The sequence below is a fragment of the Trachurus trachurus genome (assembly GCF_905171665.1).
Source record: "Trachurus trachurus genome assembly, chromosome: 1".
Lineage (NCBI taxonomy): Eukaryota > Metazoa > Chordata > Actinopteri > Carangiformes > Carangidae > Trachurus > Trachurus trachurus.
The window spans coordinates 6884655-6904592 of NC_139891.1; the positions used below are offsets into that span (position 1 = coordinate 6884655).

Below are 19938 nucleotides of genomic sequence, written 5' to 3' on the forward strand. Positions count from 1 at the left end.
GGGGGATTTAAATTGATTTTGGAGGAGGGGGGGTAAAGTGTGGCCGGATCAGTAAGCACAAAAAAATCCTATTAGTCCGTTTCTTCAAATCTGATTGGGTACGGCGTCGAGCGTCGCGGGCGTGTGCGTCTGATCCTTGCCGGTTTTGATTGGCTGCGACATGGACGTAGTTCCCGCCTGCTGTGGCCTCAGCGGAGGTATATTACTGCTCTGATTGGACGTTGCCCTGTCACTCATCCGGGATATTAAGGAAGGGGCTGCAAACTGCCAAGATGAAGCACTACGAGGTGAGTAGTGTTCATGAAACTCTAAACCTTGAATGGACGGCTTTATGGAGCCAAGATTTAATTGGTCGGGCCGAGTCTGAATTGTACAGGGAATTCACCAGGTGTAAAAACTCGGACGCAGCAGTCAAATGCAGAGCTTTAAACGTGGGTATTGAGGCTCGCACGCTGCAGCTACACCGCCTGTCACGGGCTGCTCGCTGTGACCGGGGGTATTGTGGTATTGTGGCCTCTGGTACAGGCCACTTAATTGTGTTGCATCGGCAAAACCCGGTCCTGACCGTCAGGCTGCGCCCCCACATGTAGGAGGAATCACATTAGCGTCGTGTGTTTGAGAAAAGTCCTGTATAGGCTGTGTGTGTAAGCTAGAGAGCTGTCCCCATGCTAGGCATCATCGCCATCTCTGGCTGGAATGACTCATGGCGCTTCTTATCTTGTTATTACCCAATAATGCAGGTGAACAGTCAAGTGCACTCTTTAATCAACCCAGTGTGAGTTTGTAAATCAGTCTCTCCTCGGGTGCAAAAGGAGAATGTGTGAGTAGTAGTACTAGGTGGTAAACACCCCATGACTCCCATACTACTTACCCACTGAGTTACTGTTCAGCCGCTGAAACTCCTCTAATTGTGAACAAGTGGAGTTTCTTCAGTCCCTGAAACCCATCAGACAGGATTTGAAGCAGTCTGACAGAAACTGACCCAACCAGTGGCTGCTCCAGTTCCCCGTCTTTCTGTCTACACATGTGGCTGTTGGAATCTATAAGCGGCAAAGCAAATTATATGAACTGATCAAATTTGACATACATTTAAGAATAAAAGTGATAAAGAAGTAGTTTAAGTGGTTAATATGCTCTTATAATTATAACTTTATTTTGTAATAATGATAATAAGACGCTTGCTTTACTAAAATCTGTATTATTCACACACTATGTACCATTTATCAATCAGTGTTTTCACTGCTATCAACATAGGCCACTCCTGTGACCTCTACAATCTGCTGAAGTCACCTCTGCTCAGCCATCCTCAGTTATCACCTCTCTCGCTGTGTGGCCTCCATCTTACATGCATGTGGAAACTCTTGCCATTTGTATGTTTGATCATTTGGCCTCTGATGTAACTACTGGGCCCACTCAAGTCTGTTGACTCTTCAGATTCTGTGAAGACAAACCAACATCGCTGACCACAGATCATCCAAATCATCATCATCATCATCATCATCATCATCATCATCATCATCATCATCATGTGACAGTTACAAAACACCATGAAGTAACAGTTCAGTGTTTGGTTTGGTGTTCAAATCTAAGAACAGATGAATGGATCCAGTCATCATGGCTTTATATTGAAGTAGGCCTATTGAATTTAGTAGAGAGCAGAACAGATCAAGCTAAATTGTCACAGAAATACATAATCAAACTAAAGGTACTTAAGGTGATTTAGTTATAAGAATGTCCTGAAACAAAATTAAACTCTTAAGTTTTTTTTCCCTTTTGGACCAGTTACTTCATACTTTCATTGCATTTAACAGCAGGTAGCACCAGAGAGCTGCAGTGATCCGCTTAACCTCACACTGACTGTCCATCACTCTCTGGTAGTGTGTAGCTACAAACACACTGCCAGAATATAGACACATTTCCAGAGTGGCTGTTAATCTTTCTAAATACACAGTCTTTCTAGATTAAAAAAAACAAACTTAAAGCAGAAGTAAGTGATCCGGTCGTTTTGGCTAATGCTGCGTTCCAGGCAGGCTTTTGAAACCGTAAGTTACGGCTTCAAGTCATGACTTACGACTTTGTAGCGTTCCAGGCAACCCGTAACTCGTGTTTTTCCGACCTGTTTTACCTGTGAAAGTCACTATAACGGCCACTTGTGTTTTTCCGACCCGTGAACTCGTACCAGATCGGAAAAACACGAGTTACGGGCTGCCTTGAACGCACCATAACTTCTTGTCAGCCGATGGAGTTAGCAGCCCCCGCCCTCGTCATGGATCTATTGGTCCTCGTCCCTACGTCACCACATTCACGCGCATCCCTTGGCTGCACACACAGCCCTGCATGCCATTCTCTCTCCTCATTGGATAAAGCTTGTAGGATACAAGAAAAGTTTTCTCCTCGGCTCAGAGCAGAGCAGAGTGACTGACAGACCCGTGTTTCGGTCCAAACACTCCATGTAAGTGATTCCCGTCGGAAGATATAACTATTTAAGACTTATATTAACACAAAAATATCGCTTACTTCTGCTTTAACCCTAACCCTTACCTTCAGACAGCAGGGAGAATAAAAACTTTAAAAACAAAACAAAACAAAACAACAACAACAAAAAAACAAGTCCACAAGCTTATTTTTGCACGCTTCATTCTCACCTCAGTGTCCGTTTCCATGACAGACTCTTACTGCCAGACAGAGGCTTTATATAGATGAGAAGGGGGAGGTACAGTGGCAGAGGGTATGCCTGGCACAGGGAAGACCCACTGGGTTTATTTCCCCCTTGACTGCAGTGTCATGTGTCTAAGTGTACATGAATGTTTTGTTTGTGCTGTAATAAGCTCCAAAAAGCAACGCTCAAAGTTTCAAACAGGCAAGTAACCTTGTAAAAAAAATAAGAAAAAAACAAAAGCCAAATAAATCCCATCTAGAACAACAAAATAAAGACACGTACTGACTCAATGTATGTTACAAGCCACAAATCAGAATCTCTATAAAACCCTGATTTACCCTGATGTCTGTTTTCCTACAAAGTGCACTAGTCCTTGGTGTTTACAGGAAAACATTCAACATTTAGGTGATTGTGAGGGAAGAGATTATGATGTTTTTTTCTTTACACAACAGAACATCTTTTCACCCACAGATTCTTATCCTGCCTATTCATCCATTCAGGTCCATTAATAGAAAGAGGGTACCACATGTTACTATGTGTCTTTCATTCATTATGGAAACTGTATCCTGCCTGCTCACCATTAGAGAGCGGAGCGGTGGGGGGGTGGGGGGCAGGGTCCACCAAGGGGAATGCCCCGAGTTAAGCCGTGAGAGTCTGGAGTATTATCTCCCCTTGGTGGCAGGAGAAGGGCGACTCCCCATGTGTTTGGTTTGAGGGACAACATGTTGTTGTGAGACCCTGAGCTGAGTCTGGCAGGTGTCTCCGTCTCAGGTTCAACGGTTAGCGATGCACATCGGAGCTGTTGATGCACATCGGAGCTGTTGATGGAGGGGAGCTGATTGGTTTACACCTTACACACACATGCTGTCACTGATTGAATGGCAGGCATAGTGTCATAGCGTCTGCAAGCACATGATGACATCACTACATGGGTGTCGATGGATGGGTGTCTGTAGGGAGAGGCTGCTGGTGCGGGGTTGTCAGTAGACATTTATATTTAGCTGGGAGAGGAAGAGAGGGGGTCAAAGTAGGAAAGGAAGGCTGCTGTTTATCACAGCACCTCTCCTCTCCTCCATCCTCCCACTTAGCCAGGGGTCCATAGGTGTCAGGGGTCGTCAGGTATCTTTTTTTAGGGCGAGGTTATATTTCAAAAAGCCGAGAAACGAAGCTGCCAGCCTCCGCTCTAGAAGTTTCCCCTCACACGGATGATATATCGTGGAGCGTTTGCCAGGGGGGATACTGGGCATTCCTGTGTATGCAACTGTGCACACACACATGTGGTATATGTCTGCACGCCAGGGGTCGACTGGCAGTTAAATAAAGCAGCGTGCCACAAGTGAAGGAATGAGGGGAGAGGGGGGGGGGGCAGAGAGTGAGAGAATGACAGAGAGGAGGAAGAAGAGGGAGGGGCAGAGGTGCAGGAGAGGGGGGGAGACAGATTTATTTCCACAGCTGAGTGCTGCCCCTCTCCTCTCCTCTCGGTGTGGATCTTAGACAGTCGAGAGGTGGAGAGTGACGAGAGAAGCAGGGGGAATAAAGTCAGTGTAGGAGGAGGACCGTGGACATGGATGCCCTAGCACTAGAGGCCAGTGGTAAAAAAGCCGTTAACGGCACGGCGGCGGCCGCCCCGGTGCCCACTCCGGCCCCCGTCAAACGCAAACCTGCTAAAAAAGCTAAAAAGGCTGTTGTTTTCTTTGAGGTGGAGATACTGGATGCCAGGACCAAGGACAAGCTCTGCTTCCTGGACAAGGTGAGAACTCATTTCTTTTCTTCATGATAACAAACGGTGCCTTGATGTCAGTTAACTCACACTGCACTAACCTCATCTCTGCTACATGTTGTTGTTTGTTTTTAAAATAATGATTGTATGTGCACATTTGATTGTCCCTGTGGCTCTACAGTGTGTTTTACTTCAAGCAACAGGTGCAGCGTGCCGGGTGCTGTGTTACTGTAAAACACAGACGTGTGTTTGTGCGTCAGGCATTTTCTAGAACATAGTAGAGCTGCTGTAGCTGTTGCCCCCGCTGTCAGTCAGTGTAACTCTGTGCTAATGAGAGCCCCTTTCCACACATGTGACACAACACTGCTGGCTTCAGTTACCTGGGTAAGGTAGTAAGTCTTCAGCACGCGCGGGCTGCCCACGCCAATCACAGCTGTGCAACAAATGCTGAAATTGTGAAAGATAACCTTTGTAGGGGATTGAACTCGTCCTAACAACTCTTACGATACAAGACATTACAACACCACATCAGACTATGGCCTCAGAGCTGCAGCTGTGTGTATTTAAGCATTAGAAAAGCATATTATTTCATCAGTACATGTTACCACAGTCATTTTGGCACCGGGTTGCAACTAGGCCTGATCGCAATTATTTTTGCATAATTGTTAAAATGGTTTCTATGCATCTGTATAAAAACAGCTGGATGAAAACAACAGAAATGTCATATTTCCATCACTATTTCCTCGTCGTTTTCCACCATTTGAGGCCCCACTGGTCCTCTTTTAATGACATCATCACATTGCACCCCCTTCTTCTTCTTCTGCTGTGGTTTAATGGCACATGAGTGGAGCGCCACAAACAGTTTATCTCGAGGCGCCTAATTTCTAATATTGGATAACCGCATTTCAATGAGAATCTATTGACATCAGCATCAAGGGTTTAGTTACAAAGCCTAAAGTCAATGCAGTTTTAATTTACATGTTCCAATGTTTCATCCAATGGCTCTTTCTTCTTCATAAGGTGTATGTGTATTAAACTATGTTTAGGCTTATATCATCATAGTTGTATAAAATGAACAGAAAAGACAATTAAATAGTTCATCGTAATTATTTGTATGGCAATTAATCATCAACTAAAATGTCATGATTGTGACAGCCTTAGTTGCAACATCTTTTTGGATATGGACTGCAGCAGCAGGCTGTGTCCAGCTCTGCTTGCTCTGACTCAGGTGTTTGAACTAGGTGTGTTGCAGAATAAGTTATGCGCTATCTCCTCCAGATGATTTACCAGGAAAACTTCAAACTGGCAAGATTTCTGATTTTGAAATGTATCTTAAAGTGTCTGGAAGGATTAACAAGCTCTTTGACCTTGTAGTCCAGTCATTTTATGAGAAAAGGTTAAACAAATTGCAACAGAAGCAAACTCATCTGATTTTGTATCCTCAGCATGTCCTGAGTGAGGGGAAAAAAAGCCCTGAAGAATCCCATTAGGGGAAAGTTTCGAAAAACACCCAAACATATCCCATTTATACGCATATAAAAAAATGTTTTCACGTGAATAGGGTAACATTTTTAACCTTTAGATATCTCCATGAAAATTACTGAGTTGATTACTTACATTAAGACAAACAAAAAATGTATTACAAGTTTTTTGAAATTCTTTGCTAACATGAGCAAATTTGCATAAATTTGCATAAATTCCACCGTTTTGACGGCACATGTATATATGAAGTTGCTGTGGTGGTACCGGCATGAAAATTGGAATGAGTTGACTCCATCGGTCAACCGACAAGTTGACCACTTTAAATTTCAAGAGGACTGCAATTTTTCAAGACAGCCACATCCTTAGTAGAGCAGGTATGACATGAGCCAACAGTGCATAATCCAATTACGTATGGCTAATTTGCATACATACAACACCTGATCTAAACATTGAGTAGAGCAGGTGAAAATGTCTTGTTCAATCTTGTTAACATATAATATGTTAACAAGATTGAACAAGACATTTTTTAACTGTAATATGATATTACAGTTAAAAAACTTAAAGCAGATATCAGCTTCACGGCCGTTTCGGCTAATGCTGCGTTCAAGGCAGGCTTTTGAAACCGTAAGTTACAGCTTCAAGTCACAACTACGACTTGGTAGCGTTCCAGGTAACCCGTAGCTCGTGTTTTTACCATCCTGTTGTCTGTGAAAGTTCCCTATAACGGCCACTCGTAACTTCCGACCCGTGAACTCGTACCAGATCGAACTGGTATGACTTCACAGGAAGGAAAAACACAAAGTACGAGTTTCTTTGAACGCACCATGAGTTAGCAGCCCCCGCCCTTGTCAGGCATCAATTGGTCCTCGTGCTACGTCACCACATTCACGCGCATCCCTTGGCTGCACACACAGCCCTTCATGCCGTTCTCTCTCCTCATTGGATAACACTTGTATCCCACAAGGAAAATTTTCTCCTCGGGTTACAGCAGAGCAGAGTGACGGAGAGACTCGTGTTTAGGCTGAAATACTTCATGTAAGTGATTGCTGACGGAAAATAGGACTATTTAGGACTTATATTAACAAAAACATTCCACTGATATCTGCTTTAAGGAATGGAACCAATTCAGGCTACCCATGAGCATTAATAGAGTCGGAGCATGTCATACCTGCTCTACTAAGGATGTGGCTGTCTTGAAAAATTGCAGTCATCTTGAAATTTAAAGTGGTCAACTTGTTGGTTGACCGATGGAGTCAACTCATTCCAATTTTCATGCCGGTACCACCACAGCAACTTCATATATACATGTGCCGTCAAAACGGTGGAGTGTATGCAAATTTATGCACATTTATGCAAATTTGCTCATGTTAACAAAGAATTTCAAAAAACTTGTAATACATTTTTTTCTTAATGTAAGTAATCAACTCAGTAATTTTCATGGAGATATCTAAAGGTTAAAAATTTTACCCTATACACGTGAAAAAAAAATGTTTGTATGCGTATAAATGGGATATGTTTGGGTGTTTTTCGAAACTTTCCCCTAATGGGATTCTTCTGGGCTTTTTTTCCCTCACTCAGGACATGCTGAGGATACAAAATCAGTTGAGTTTGCTTCTGTTGCAATTTGTTTAACGTTGACCCCTTTTTTGGCCTGAAATTACTGGACTATTGTTGTGAGCCATATTCTGCCACTAGCAGCATGTTGTTCCTTGTTATATTTTGTGGAAGCAGAAACGGAAATCTTTTTCATCAGCTATGATAGATGGGATGGGTACATTATTGTCAAACAATACACAACAGACTGAAGGATAAAAGAATTCAAAATCATAGTAAATGATCTGCATCTGTCCCTAGAGAAACTTTTCCCTGTCGCCAAGTTCAGAGCAAATTGGTTCAGAACTTTCTTTTTTTTACTAAATCGTGCCGACAGTTAAACAGACACTTGTTAAACCAAAACCTTCTTGACAGGAGCTGATGGTAATTATTACTGCACAAGAGTTTACAAAGTGCAAAATTGATGCAGGTGTTTTTATGTTCATCTTTTGCTGTTTGTTTATGACGATGGCAAATTGAATGAGTGACATTTTGTCTATTTGTTATTAAATTTGTCTCATGAACAAGTTATAAACAAGGTGTTATGGGGCTAGTTTAATTTTTTTTTTTTTTACATTTAACTTAGTGGCTATAAAAATATGCGTCTTAAATGTAAATGTTCCTATTTTTTTAATGAGTATTTGTCCAGTGTGATATATTCAGTCATGTAGACGTGGTGTTGTTTACATTGCGGACTAGAGGATATCACTGTTGTATTTGCCACATTTACTTTGATAGGATATTTAAGCCTGTTGTTTTATCAGGTATATCTAGAGTAAACAACACTTGGCCTTTATTTTGTTATCTTAGTCTTACACAGCTTTTATCTGTGAGTGCGCTGCCTGTAAGTCAGTGCTGTTGCATTAGGAGGGTTTAGTGTATTGTTGGTGTGAGGGCTGTTGGTGTATAGAGTTGCATTAGCCAAGTTTACAGTGGTGTTACCAAGGCTGCTCTTCAAGACCCCAACACGCAAGGTGCTACCCTTGCTGGATTATACCCTGTTGACGGCTTAACAGAGTTTCCATGGTGACGGCATCCACAATATATTAACGCCTTGGGAGAGTTCGCTCACAGATATGACAGATATAGCTCTGGATCTGGACAGACGGCCCTTTGGGGGAGGCCGGTTTCCTAAAGTAGGCTACCACAGCTGGGTGGGGATAGTGCGAAAGACAGACTCAGCCATCTCAACACTAAATGAAGCCTTGTAGGAAGAGACGAGGGCTACTGGGGTCACAGAGAGGTGCTTCCTCAATGATGTCATCCTGCTGAAAATGGCACGTGGTCTTCAGGGCGACGTGATCGGGAGCCAGGTCAGGCACAGTGCTACATTTCTTCAGTCCACTGCAGATGGACCAGACAGTCTGCGAAGAAAATCACTGCGGCTGAAAGTCTATGGAAGTTCAGATATAAAGCAATTACAGAATGAGATCACTGCAGCTGTTGAGTTCTGTAAGAGGTGTTTAAGTCTAGTGTAATCTAACAAAGATGAATCATAAAATCCTCAAGTCCTCAAATGGTGAACTTCATTTGTCCTTGTGAATCAAATCCCTGTAGAGCTCAGTGGTTTTACGGTTTAATGGTAATTTGCCATTGGCTGGTTTGAGTTTGAAATTCATGCAGCCTGCTACACCACCATGTAGATTCATTAGATAGATAAGATAGATAGATAAGATAGATGAACAAAATCGTACTTGTGCAGCTTCTAAAAACAATACGCACATTCACACGTCACGTTCAAGTCTATTAAAAACATCATATCAAAAAACAAGAATTAAGGGCATCCCATATTGCGCCATGTTTATCCAGAAAGTGCAGCATGAGCTCTTCTAAGAAAGCCACAGGACAACACATTCATGGAACGACATGCCTTCATAACGTCTCACTTCCAGGGCCGGGACAGTATGACTTGCTAAAAACCAAAAACCAATATGTCAAAGGCTTGAGAGAAATTAGATGCTGATCCCTGAGCTGTGCAGATGATTTTGCAGGGTTTGTTTTCATAGTCGCAAGGAATGTTCGTTTTAGTAATGAGTTGACAATTATTGGTTTGATTCACTCTAGTTCTGTAACTTAAAGCCCCAGTGTGTAACTTATTTGGCTTTTTATTAGCAAAAATCAAATATGTCTTTCATAAATACGTATTTCACTTTAGTGGAATCACACCCGCATACAAATGAAAGCTTTCTCGTACCTTAGAATGAGTTGTTACAAGTCGTTACAAATACATAAGTGGGCGACGCACCGAACCGAGGCGGCCATGTTGCATCGCCATTTTTTACGTTGAGTGGCAGCGTGACCGTATGTAACCACGGAAACTCAGTGGAGCTGTCGGCTCGGGGAGAAAGTTTTCCAGGTAGCGCCTGTTAAAACTGTCACCACTGTGTAGTGTGAGGAAGGACGGAGGCACTGGTGTTGCATTCAGGTGCAGTCAGGCAGACGGCCATCGGCAAACCAACCGGATGTCATTTTACTCAACGAGAGAAAGACGATAAAACAATACCATATCACCATGACAACATATTGTCACACCTGTATTGTTTTGCCTCGTGCTGGCGGACCACTTGTTTACATAGACGCTTGTTTATCCTGTTACATGCAGCGTCTGTTGTCTGTCTGACGTCTGCCCAATTTCACGTGAATGCAACATCAAGAATATGTTCTGATATGCAACCGCACCGCTAGATGGGGGGAATTACTACATATTATACCTTTAAATGAAACACAGTCCACAATTACAAAACTGGAGGAATTTGTGTTTTCCTAGATGACTATTATTAAACCTTTTTTTCCATACATAATGGAAGAGTAATAGTGAGGTATGTCTCATATAAGCTGCCCCAACTCAAACAGATAAAGACATTTGATCGGGTAATGGGAATCTGTTGATGACTTTGAATCACCTGACTCGACCTCCGTCCAGCGGGGATTCACCGCTCCATTATCCCATCTTTAACAACTGTGTGCGTGTCCAGATTTGCTTTGCTGTGCTCTTCATGTTTCTGTTTTGTTGTCACTGTGTTTATATTTGGTGTAGTTGGCAACCTGGCAGAAGGTCGTGTACTTTCGCTGTTATTATGTATGTGTGTGTGTGTGTGTGTGTGTGTGTATGTGTGTGTGTGTATGCATTTGTCTAAGTTCTCTGAGCCCTAATACCAGCTGTTAAACAGCCCTTGTCCATGGGGTGTGTCTGCACAGCCAGGGCTAAATTTACCACTAATCACCATGATAAATGGAAAATGAGCTTATTATCTGTAACTTTTGTGTGTGTGTGTGTCCCTCAACTTATTATTGATGTGTTATTTGTAGGTCGAGCCAAATGCCACTATTGGGGAGATCAAGTCCATGTTCCACAAGAGCCGTGAGTGTCATCTCTCCGCAGACAGCTCGAGCCTCATGAATCAGATTAATGACAGAGCAGCTCTTCACATAGAAACACTGACTACATGTCCTGTCTTAAAGAGCTCTGTGACGTCTTTGTCTGTCTTTTTCAGATCCTCAGTGGTACCCTGCCAGACAGTCCATTCGCCTCGATCCCAGTAAGTCAACTGAAGTGTGATGCTTTCCCAGTATAATAAATGTATGTGTGGTAATGGTTCGCTCTTCAAATCAACCCTCCTAATGTGCTGTAAATGTTTTTTTCAGAGGGGAAGTCTCTGAAGGACGAGGACGTTCTGCAGCATCTTCCTGTGGGAACCACGGCAACCTTCTACTTCAGAGACCTGGGAGCTCAGATCAGCTGGGTCACGGTGAGTTCAACACCAAGGCGTCCAAATACTAGTGATAGCAGAACGACACTGAAGCCTCAAACCAGTAACGTAGAACCGCTGCTTCAAAGCTTGTTTCGGTGCGGAAAAAAATCACGTGACATATGACGTCCAAAGCAGTAACTGCTTCGCTGCCTGAATGAATCACCTGACTGGTTCGATTGGTCCAATCAGCTGATTCACTGACTGAATCGTCTCGATTCTGAAAATGTGTACCCTCATCCGTTTCAAATAGCAAAACAATTTTTATGCACGCCAGCATCATCTGTTCCTTGCGAGTGTGTATTTTCCGAGTGTGGAGAAATTGTGAGCTCAGTCCAAAAACTCTTGAAAAATAGCCTAATGTACCTCAATAAAAAAGTGTTCCCCATCCCACATAATCAATCACCCCCTGCCATAGTTACACAAGCACACCCAACCTATGCCATATTTTCCCAGCACTCTCCTCAATAACACAAAACAAACATTCATCAATCCTTATTTTCAGTCTTAGGGCCCTAGTTTGCTGGCGCAGCGCAGGTGGCGCAAGGTAGCGCAGCCGGTCTAATGCAAGTTTCGACCAGCGCAGCCGAGCGCAAAGTCAGATTGGAAGATTTGTAGATCGCGCTGCGCTGAGATAGGCGTGGCGGCGCAGCAGGGGGAGGCGTCACAGATTCAGCTTGGTGCAGTGGAAGTTTCGTCCGAAAATGTCCCGCCGAGGTTGCGCTGAAAGCTCGCCACCTCCAACCAGGTCTAGTCTCAGCGCAGCGCGGAGCGCAGCAGGTGCAGTGGAAGTTTGGCTGACTGACCTGCAGTGCACACACGTCACCAAGACCTCACAGGCAGATCTCCACAGTTCCAGACACATTTCAATGCAATAAATATCCACAATAACCACTATTTAATGCAACTAACGGAATCAACACGTGAATTTATATCTATATAGATTGTCCCGTCACATCTTACGTCAGATCAAAGCAGAGATCAAAGGCTGTCGGCGCGTAATGGAAACTCCACCTGAATTAACACAGCAGGGACGAACTGGCACTGAAAAGCAGCTGTGGATGTCCCAAGCAGGACTGAGGGTGGATGACTGCATGTCACTGCCGTGTTGAGATACCACTCTGCCCTTGTGATGATCGCTGTATTTATTTATTTACTTATTAATTCATAAGCACGTGCGACCGCATCACGCGGCCGTAATGAAAAACAAAACACAAATCATCATCTCTCTTAGTCCAGCACAACAGCCTCGGTATCAGATAGTCAGTATATAGCCTACTACAGTACTCAGCATCTCTATCACAGAAAAAAAAAAAGAGAAAAAAAGAGACGGACAGAGAGAGAGAGAGGAGGACAGAGAGAGAGAGAGAGAGGGAGAGAGAGAGAGCGCGTCCTTGCTGATTTCATCCACATGGTGTGTGTTTATGTTGTGATTAGTGTAGCCTACACCTCTGATCTTATACACAGGGTTTGAATAAATGTGAGTTTCTTTATTAGTTTATTAGTTGTTGTTTCTTAGATTGCGTAGGGGTTCTCAGTGTATCAGATCAATCCTGGTTAAGTATATTAGTAAACTCATTATTGGTCACTCTGAGCTCGGACCTCCGGGGAAACAGCTGTTTCCTTCGGGGAGAGGTTCGGCCTCTGGCGTCGCTGTCTCCTCCGTCCATGTCAAAGTATAAAATGACAAACTTGCAGCGCGCATCGCCCTCCGCGCAGTTAAAGGTGAGGAGAGGAGCTCCTTTGATTGGTGAAGATCTGACTCGGCTGTGTCAAACCCACTCCACGCCTTTCTCTCCTCCTTCTGTCTCCCTCCCGCCCTCTCTCCTCCCTCTTCGCCGTTTGCGCCGGTGGGAGGGACGAGGGGAGGGGTTGCGCCGGTCTAAGTCTGACTGCGCGGCCCACCAGACTTGCGAAATGGACCTGGGCCACACCCCGTTGACGTGGCGAAGCTGCGCTGATCACAGACTTCACCTGGTCGACGAAACTAGGGCCCTTAGTGTGTATGCACACAAAAACATTTTTAAATCAAAGATACTTTAAATCCAGGGGTCATCAAAGCAAAGACGCTTCAGAACAAAAGGTGTTTTCTACAAAAGTAGTTTCACCAACACTGCTCACTGAGGTGTGTGTGTGCATGTGTGAGTGCATGTGCACAATTAAAACCCTCCAGTCCACCCACTAGACTAGACTGCCTAGTTCTGACTGCAGCCTCACACTTCACCAGGAGAGGTCACTGTCTAAATGAAGCTTCGGGTAATGAACCCATTTTCGAAAAAAGTGGTTCAATGGTTCATAAAAGCTTCATTTGCCCATCACTACCGAATACAGGGAAATGTGTCTTGCTGTCACAGTTAGACAAGCCCACAGACACCAGTGTTTGTTTGTGTGTGTGTGTGTGTGTGTGTGTGTGGGATCAAGCAGAGCTATATGTGACCTGATCCAGCAAAATGAGTCGCAGTGACCCAAATTTCAAAATTGAGATTTTGGTATCAGTGGAAAGAGGAGAAAATAAGCTTTAAAATGATACCCTAGTCAAAGTCATACATTGGATAGTTTTTAAGATATGGCGATTTTAATGATGGTCTTCCACTAACTGCTTTCGATTGAAAACCTGAGAAAAATGCGTTCAAACTATTTAGAACGTCTGTGGTTTAAAGCCTTCCGTGAATCTGGCGTCTGTTCCTTACCATGTGATTACACGTACCTTGTAGAGGCGCCGTTCAATGACCCTCGGAAAGCAGAATGTATCTATTCAGATGCTGTTTACAGCTCGTCTCTATCATAAACGCTTCAGAAGATATTTCATGTTTTGTAAAACAGATCTGCAAGCGTTAGCATGCTACGTTCGGTTTAGCATCGATGCTAACGCTCGGTTTAGCATCGCTGCTACCGCTCAGCTGAGCATCTGGCCCCGTACTACGTGATTTCACGTGGCTACCCTTGTTGTCATAAATGCACCATTCAAGGACCCTCGGAAAGCGGAGAATCTGACGATTCAGATGCAGTTTACAGCTCGTCCCTATCAGGTTCAGAAGTTATTTAGCCTCATGTTGTGCTCCTCTCTAGAGGGTTAAAAGTTGTAAGTCAACTTTAATCGTCATTTACGTGCCTTTCCTCAATTATCTGGACTATGAAACTTTGGGAGATTGTTTTTGAATGTCATTTCTTTGAAATTAGCAAAAAAAAATTTTTTTTAGTTTTTATTGATTTTCCACGTTATCAGCTGATTATCTAAAAATAGAACGTTGCGACTTCCGACTCATTTCGCCAGAGCGGGTCACATATTGAGGTTTCCCCCCTTGGTAAAAAGGGAAACAGGGGCAGAAGTTTTCTGCTGACCCTGAGGTTAACTTGCTGTAGTAAAGTCTGGTCTTAAAAGTTAAAGTTGTATTAACTGAGGAGAGCTAGGAAGTGAAAGCACACAATGCAGTATTTTTTAAGAGAGACTATGCTACATCTTTACATTAATTAAACAGCTTCCGAGTAATTATGATGGTTGAATAAATGTCTTGTCTTGTTATGACATACACATATACATACAGTAGCGTCTCTTGGTCAAAAACTAATCTTGCAAGATCAGCACCGTGTCCCAGCTCTCATCTCTGTGCACCGTGACACAAACGCGCCCCGTAACCTGTAATCTCTTGTTTATGACAGATAAGACTACACAAATATACACATAACATAACATCGTGTAGTATATAACACTGATTGATTTTTCCGCTTCGTTGAAAACAAGTGCACATGGCCTGGAGGACGGTTAGCAAAACAACGGAAAAGCGGCTGTAGTTGCTCAGTTCCCCTTTAAATGTATTTTTCAGACATCAACTTGCCAGGATATCAACAAAATGACAAGATGTTTGACCTGGACCAAGGCTCTGACTCCTGTTCTTGTCCTGCCTTCTCTTTTCAGGTCTTTCTGACAGAGTACACTGGTCCTCTGGTCATCTATCTGATGTTCTACTTCAGGGTTCCCTTCATCTACGCACCCAAATATGATTTCACTACCAGTAAACACTGGGTTGTACAGTGAGTGTCCTCAACACACCTTAACAAACATTTTGTATGGTTGGTCGGCAGTAGCTGAAACGTATGACTTTTATTCCAAACTACATTTTAATGAAGTACTTGTTACTTTGAAGCAGCTTTTATTCTGTGAAATAATTTTCAGACCATCACATCATGCCACAGGAGGAAACACAGTTTCAGCAATCTATCAGCTAATTGGCTATTTTTATCAGCCTCTTAGCTTATTCTAAAATCTAATTATTCTCCTAATAACTCTCAGTCAATTCAACCAGTAGGGTGAGTCAGAGTCAATAGGTTCTGTAAATGCTCTGTGGAACAAATGACAATGCATCAAAAACATGTATTTTAACAGAAGCAAAAACTACTGAACAACTTTCAGATTTGGATGTCAACACTTGAAGAATTGGAGCTGTGTGTTTTATCCACCATTGTTAGTTAGAGCCTGGTTTCCACCAGTGGTTAAATCACAGCATCTCCTCAGAAGTTCAATATTTCTCCTCAAGTCTGAGGGGGGAAAAACAATACTGTGTACAGTATGCTATCCTGCCAAAATTTAGTTAAAGGAGAATTTTTGACCCCTAAATCGTTGTAGTATAAAGTATAAACTTTGTGTTTTTGCATGTAATCACTCACTTCAGATAATAAAAAAAAATAAACGGTGGAGCAGTGCAGTGGTAATGTCCAAAATATCTCCGACCGTTGAGTGACTACATGCAAAAACACAAAGTTTATACTGTTTATACTGTACACTATATGAGTTCAGTGGTGTGTCATAAGGATTCCAGTCATGTACCATAGATATCTGATTGTTTTCTGAGTGTTTGTTGTGGTTGAAAGAATTGCCCCCATAGTTTAGCGTTGTTGCTATCCCTAGCGCCAGGTAGCCATGGTGTAACTCTGGTTTGCCTGCAGAAATTTTAGTCGCGTTTTTTGCTCCTCCCAACATTGGCTGACCATCAGGACAATGATTTAGGGGTCAAAAATGAACGGAATTCTCCTTTAAAGTTAGATAATAACATTTTTTCTCAAAATGTCAAACTATTGCTTTCTATCATTATCTCTATCATTTTTAGTCACCCTAAAAAAAAAAAAGCTTTTTGACAACATTGACAGTTGTTCTGGCTGTCAGGGTGTCATGTAACCTGCATCCTCCTATTACAACGTTTTCTTGGGCTAATACAAGTGTCTGCTTTTTTCCAGTCTGGCCTGTATGTGTCACTCTTTCCACTACGTTAAGAGACTGCTGGAGACGCTGTTTGTCCACCGCTTCTCTCATGGTACAATGCCGTTACGCAACATCTTTAAGGTGAGATCAGTCTCCTGATGAAACTATGTGTGACGTGTGCTGTAGGTTGCCTGGAGCCGGAGGTGAATTAACAAACGTGTATCTGAGGAAGTCTCAGTGACGACCGTCCTGCTGTGTTCTCCGTTTCAGAACTGTACGTACTACTGGGGCTTTGCAGCATGGATGGCCTATTACATCAACCACCCGCTGTATACACCACCCAGTGAGTGTGAGCAGCACACACTCGCACACACACTCAACAACACACACATACACCATGTGCTTTTGATCATAAATTTTTTTTTTATTTGTCTTGTTGCAGTCTATGGGGAGCAACAGATTAGACTGGCCCTTATCATATTCCTGGTGAGAATCTTCTATCAACAAAATTGAATTTACATCACTTAAATAATATTTCTGCTGAATTCGTTTTCGTGTCTTCGACATTCTCAACAAATGTTGCACAAACAGGCCCTGACTTTCACAAATGTTTTCTATTTCAGTTCTGTCAGATTGGCAACTTTTCCATTCACATTGCTCTCCGGAACCTCCGTCCACCAGGTACACACACACACACACACACACCTGACTGTCACTCAGACATGTAACTGTATGGTTTTAGTTGGAGTGAACGAGGAGCTCATTCTCTGACATACCGTCTTTCCCTTTAGAAAACAAATCCTATGGACAGTTGACCATATTTACAGAATTCACTACGATAAACAAAGACATTCTCAATATTTTTGTTTTCAAAATATCTGAGAGGCCATAATAATCCTTAAATTTAAAACTGACACAAAACTGTCTCCAATTGTATTTGAGTGCTTTTCAAAAGCCCCTAAAAACTCAATCCACATTTGAATCAGGTCTCTGTAGTAAATATGGGTCAAACTGAAGTTAAATTAGAATATAATCAGTGGGTCTGTGCTATTAAACTAAAATGAAAACATTGTAAGAGTGGTTGGGTTTAAAAGAAAATGTGACATTTACTTTCCGTTTCTGTCTTAATCCAGGCTCTAAGACCAGGAAGATTCCCTATCCAACCAAGAACCCCTTCACCTGGATCTTCCTGCTGGTCTCCTGCCCCAACTACACCTATGAGGTATCAGACTTTATTCATTACAGGAGGTGATAGTATTGTGTGAACACGATCTTGATGACAGGACTTTGGCATGTTTAGCTTTAAAGGGATACGCCAACATTTTTTTTTTTCGTGTCTTGCCTCACTCCCGAGTCCATGACCAACAGATAGACACCATCCTTTCGACTGTGCGTGCAGTAACAAGGGAGATACGGGCAGAGCTGGTGCACCGCTAATTAGCTTAGCTCAATCGCTGGAAGTGCATAGGTAGTGTTAGCCTGCCTCCACCTAAAGTCATCAGAGAAACTCTTCAGCAACTCTAAACGGAAACCGGCGGGCCGATCTTCGTCTCAGAGCTGACAAAACTCTCCGGTAAGGCTTCTTGAGCGGTCAAATGCCGCTAACGTGACGAGATCGTTCAAAACCGAGGGTTCAAGCAAAGACGGTTTATTTTGGTTCAAGCTAGCTACATCGAGGGTAGGTTAGCTTCCTATTTCAAAGTAAAAGCACAAATTCTGTCGTCATGGTTTTCTGTATGTAAAGGGAAACGGGTGTTTTATTTTGTGAAAGTAACCGGAAGTGCGTTGGTCACAACGGCTAGCTTGAGTAGCGCCGAATTCGTCCGAACAAAATTGTAAACAGCTGGTATTTAGACAAATTAACCACACACTGCTGATCTAAACGGCTACTTTCTCACCTAAACATGTTTGAAATGTTGATAAAGTGATATATTTACAGAGTTTAGAGCTAAAATGAAATCAGCTTCTGACTGCTGATTTCGGCTCGGGTAGGAGGCAGGCTAACACTACCTATGCACTTCCAGCATTTGAGCTAAGCTAATTAATTAATTAGCAGTGCGCCAGCTCTGCCCGTATCTCCCTTGTTACTGCACGCACAGTCGAAAGGATGGTGTCTACCTGCTGGTCATGGACTCGGGAGTTGGGCAAGACACACACAAAAAAAATGTTGGCGTATCCCTTTAAATAATATAACAGTAATTGCACAGCATGAAGTATTTGGACATGAGCCCATCTAGTTTTGTTGGTGTGTGATCCCTTTTAATGTCAGCCTAAGAAACACTGAAAGCTGATTTCATGTTGTGCCTGTGTCTGCTGCCCTCTGCTGGTAGCAGTGTGTCCCTAACTGTGCGTTCACACCAAAAGCTTCCAAAGCGTCAAAAACGCCGGAAGTCAATTCATTTTCAATGAGCGCCCGGCGACACCGAGCGTCCAAAGCGTCAACAGGCGTTGCCGCGCTTCCAGAGCGTCCAAAGCTTCCAAAGCGTCCAAAGCGTCACCAGACGAAAAGTTGAGCCAGGTTTAACTTTAGGGTAATTAGCTATGACGCGGTCAAGCGGCAACCGGCGGCAGCCTGTCAGAATAGAGATGTCCGTCGGTTGCCTGTTTTTTTCTTTTTTTGTATTGCGGCTCCCCAATGACCAGCGCGATCGAACTTTGACGTCAGTCACCAGACGAGCGGCCAAAGCGGCTGAAAATATTTGCCGTTTTGGGAGCTGTCTTGTCTGACGCCCCCCCTCGAGCGTTTTTGACGCTTTGGAAGCTTTTGGTGTGAACGCACAGTAACGTCTCCTCTCCTGTTGCAGTTGGGCTCCTGGCTCGGCTTCACAGTCATGACGCAGTGCCTGCCTGTGGCTTTCTTCACCTTGGTGGGCTTCATCCAGATGACCGTCTGGGCCAAGGGGAAGCACCGCAGCTACCTGAAGGAGTTCCGCGACTACCCTCCCCTCCGCTCACCCATCCTGCCATTCATCCTGTAAAGCGCTATTTGCCCGCTCCCTAACTCATCCAGCTCCCCACCCCGCGGTTGTAGAAGTTGAAGCGTCCTGAAGCCCAGCTGAGACGCACCCCCCCCTTTTCCTTTCTCCAAGATCTACACCCGAACTCATTAGATTGACTGACAGCATCTAACCCTGCCCTTTTTCCTTCCCTGCTACTCCAAATGTTCTCTCTCCCCTGTCTTTAGTGAAAATATAAAATACTACACTTGCTCTGATTTTTTTTTTATTGACTATGAACCTATTCTGATTGATTCACTGGCTTATGTGCATTTAAGCTTCCAGCGCAATTTTCACCTTCAAGCTTCTCAGTGTATGTTGAACAACAGGCTCTACAGAAGTTCTGTAAAATGTCCCAACAACCACTCTCTTGTCATCCGATGCTGTTATGTGGAGGCTGAATCTGTACCTGGTGAAATTCAGCGAATCTTAAACTGTTCAGTTTTGATATCCATTACTTTGAGACCGTGACAGCATTTAATAATTGTGGTGTGATTACGTAATTTATTAAAAAAAAAAAAAAGGGTAAACCAAAAATGTTG

The 19938-nt window shown here is 43.3% G+C and overlaps 1 protein-coding gene across 3 annotated transcripts; it reads left to right on the forward strand.

Annotated features, from left to right (window-relative positions):
• Nucleotides 1-218: 218 nt before the first annotated feature.
• On the forward strand, nt 219-19609 carry tecrb (trans-2,3-enoyl-CoA reductase b). Of its 3 annotated transcripts, XM_083981767.1 has the most exons (12): nt 219-287; nt 4359-4409; nt 10764-10815; nt 10949-10993; nt 11100-11203; nt 15120-15235; nt 16436-16541; nt 16671-16749; nt 16843-16886; nt 17024-17081; nt 17534-17622; nt 19205-19609. In XM_083981767.1, exons 1-12 carry the CDS (start codon nt 273-275, stop codon nt 19376-19378), a joined length of 933 nt encoding a protein of 310 aa, XP_083837893.1. In that variant the 5' UTR covers nt 219-272; the 3' UTR covers nt 19379-19609. The 3 variants fall into 3 exon arrangements, with proteins under 3 accessions (XP_083837893.1, XP_083837891.1, XP_083837892.1); XM_083981765.1 differs by lacking the exon at nt 219-287 and having other exon boundaries at nt 4086-4409; XM_083981766.1 differs by lacking the exon at nt 219-287 and having other exon boundaries at nt 4088-4409; nt 16671-16743.
• The last annotated feature ends 329 nt before the right edge of the window (nt 19610-19938 follow it).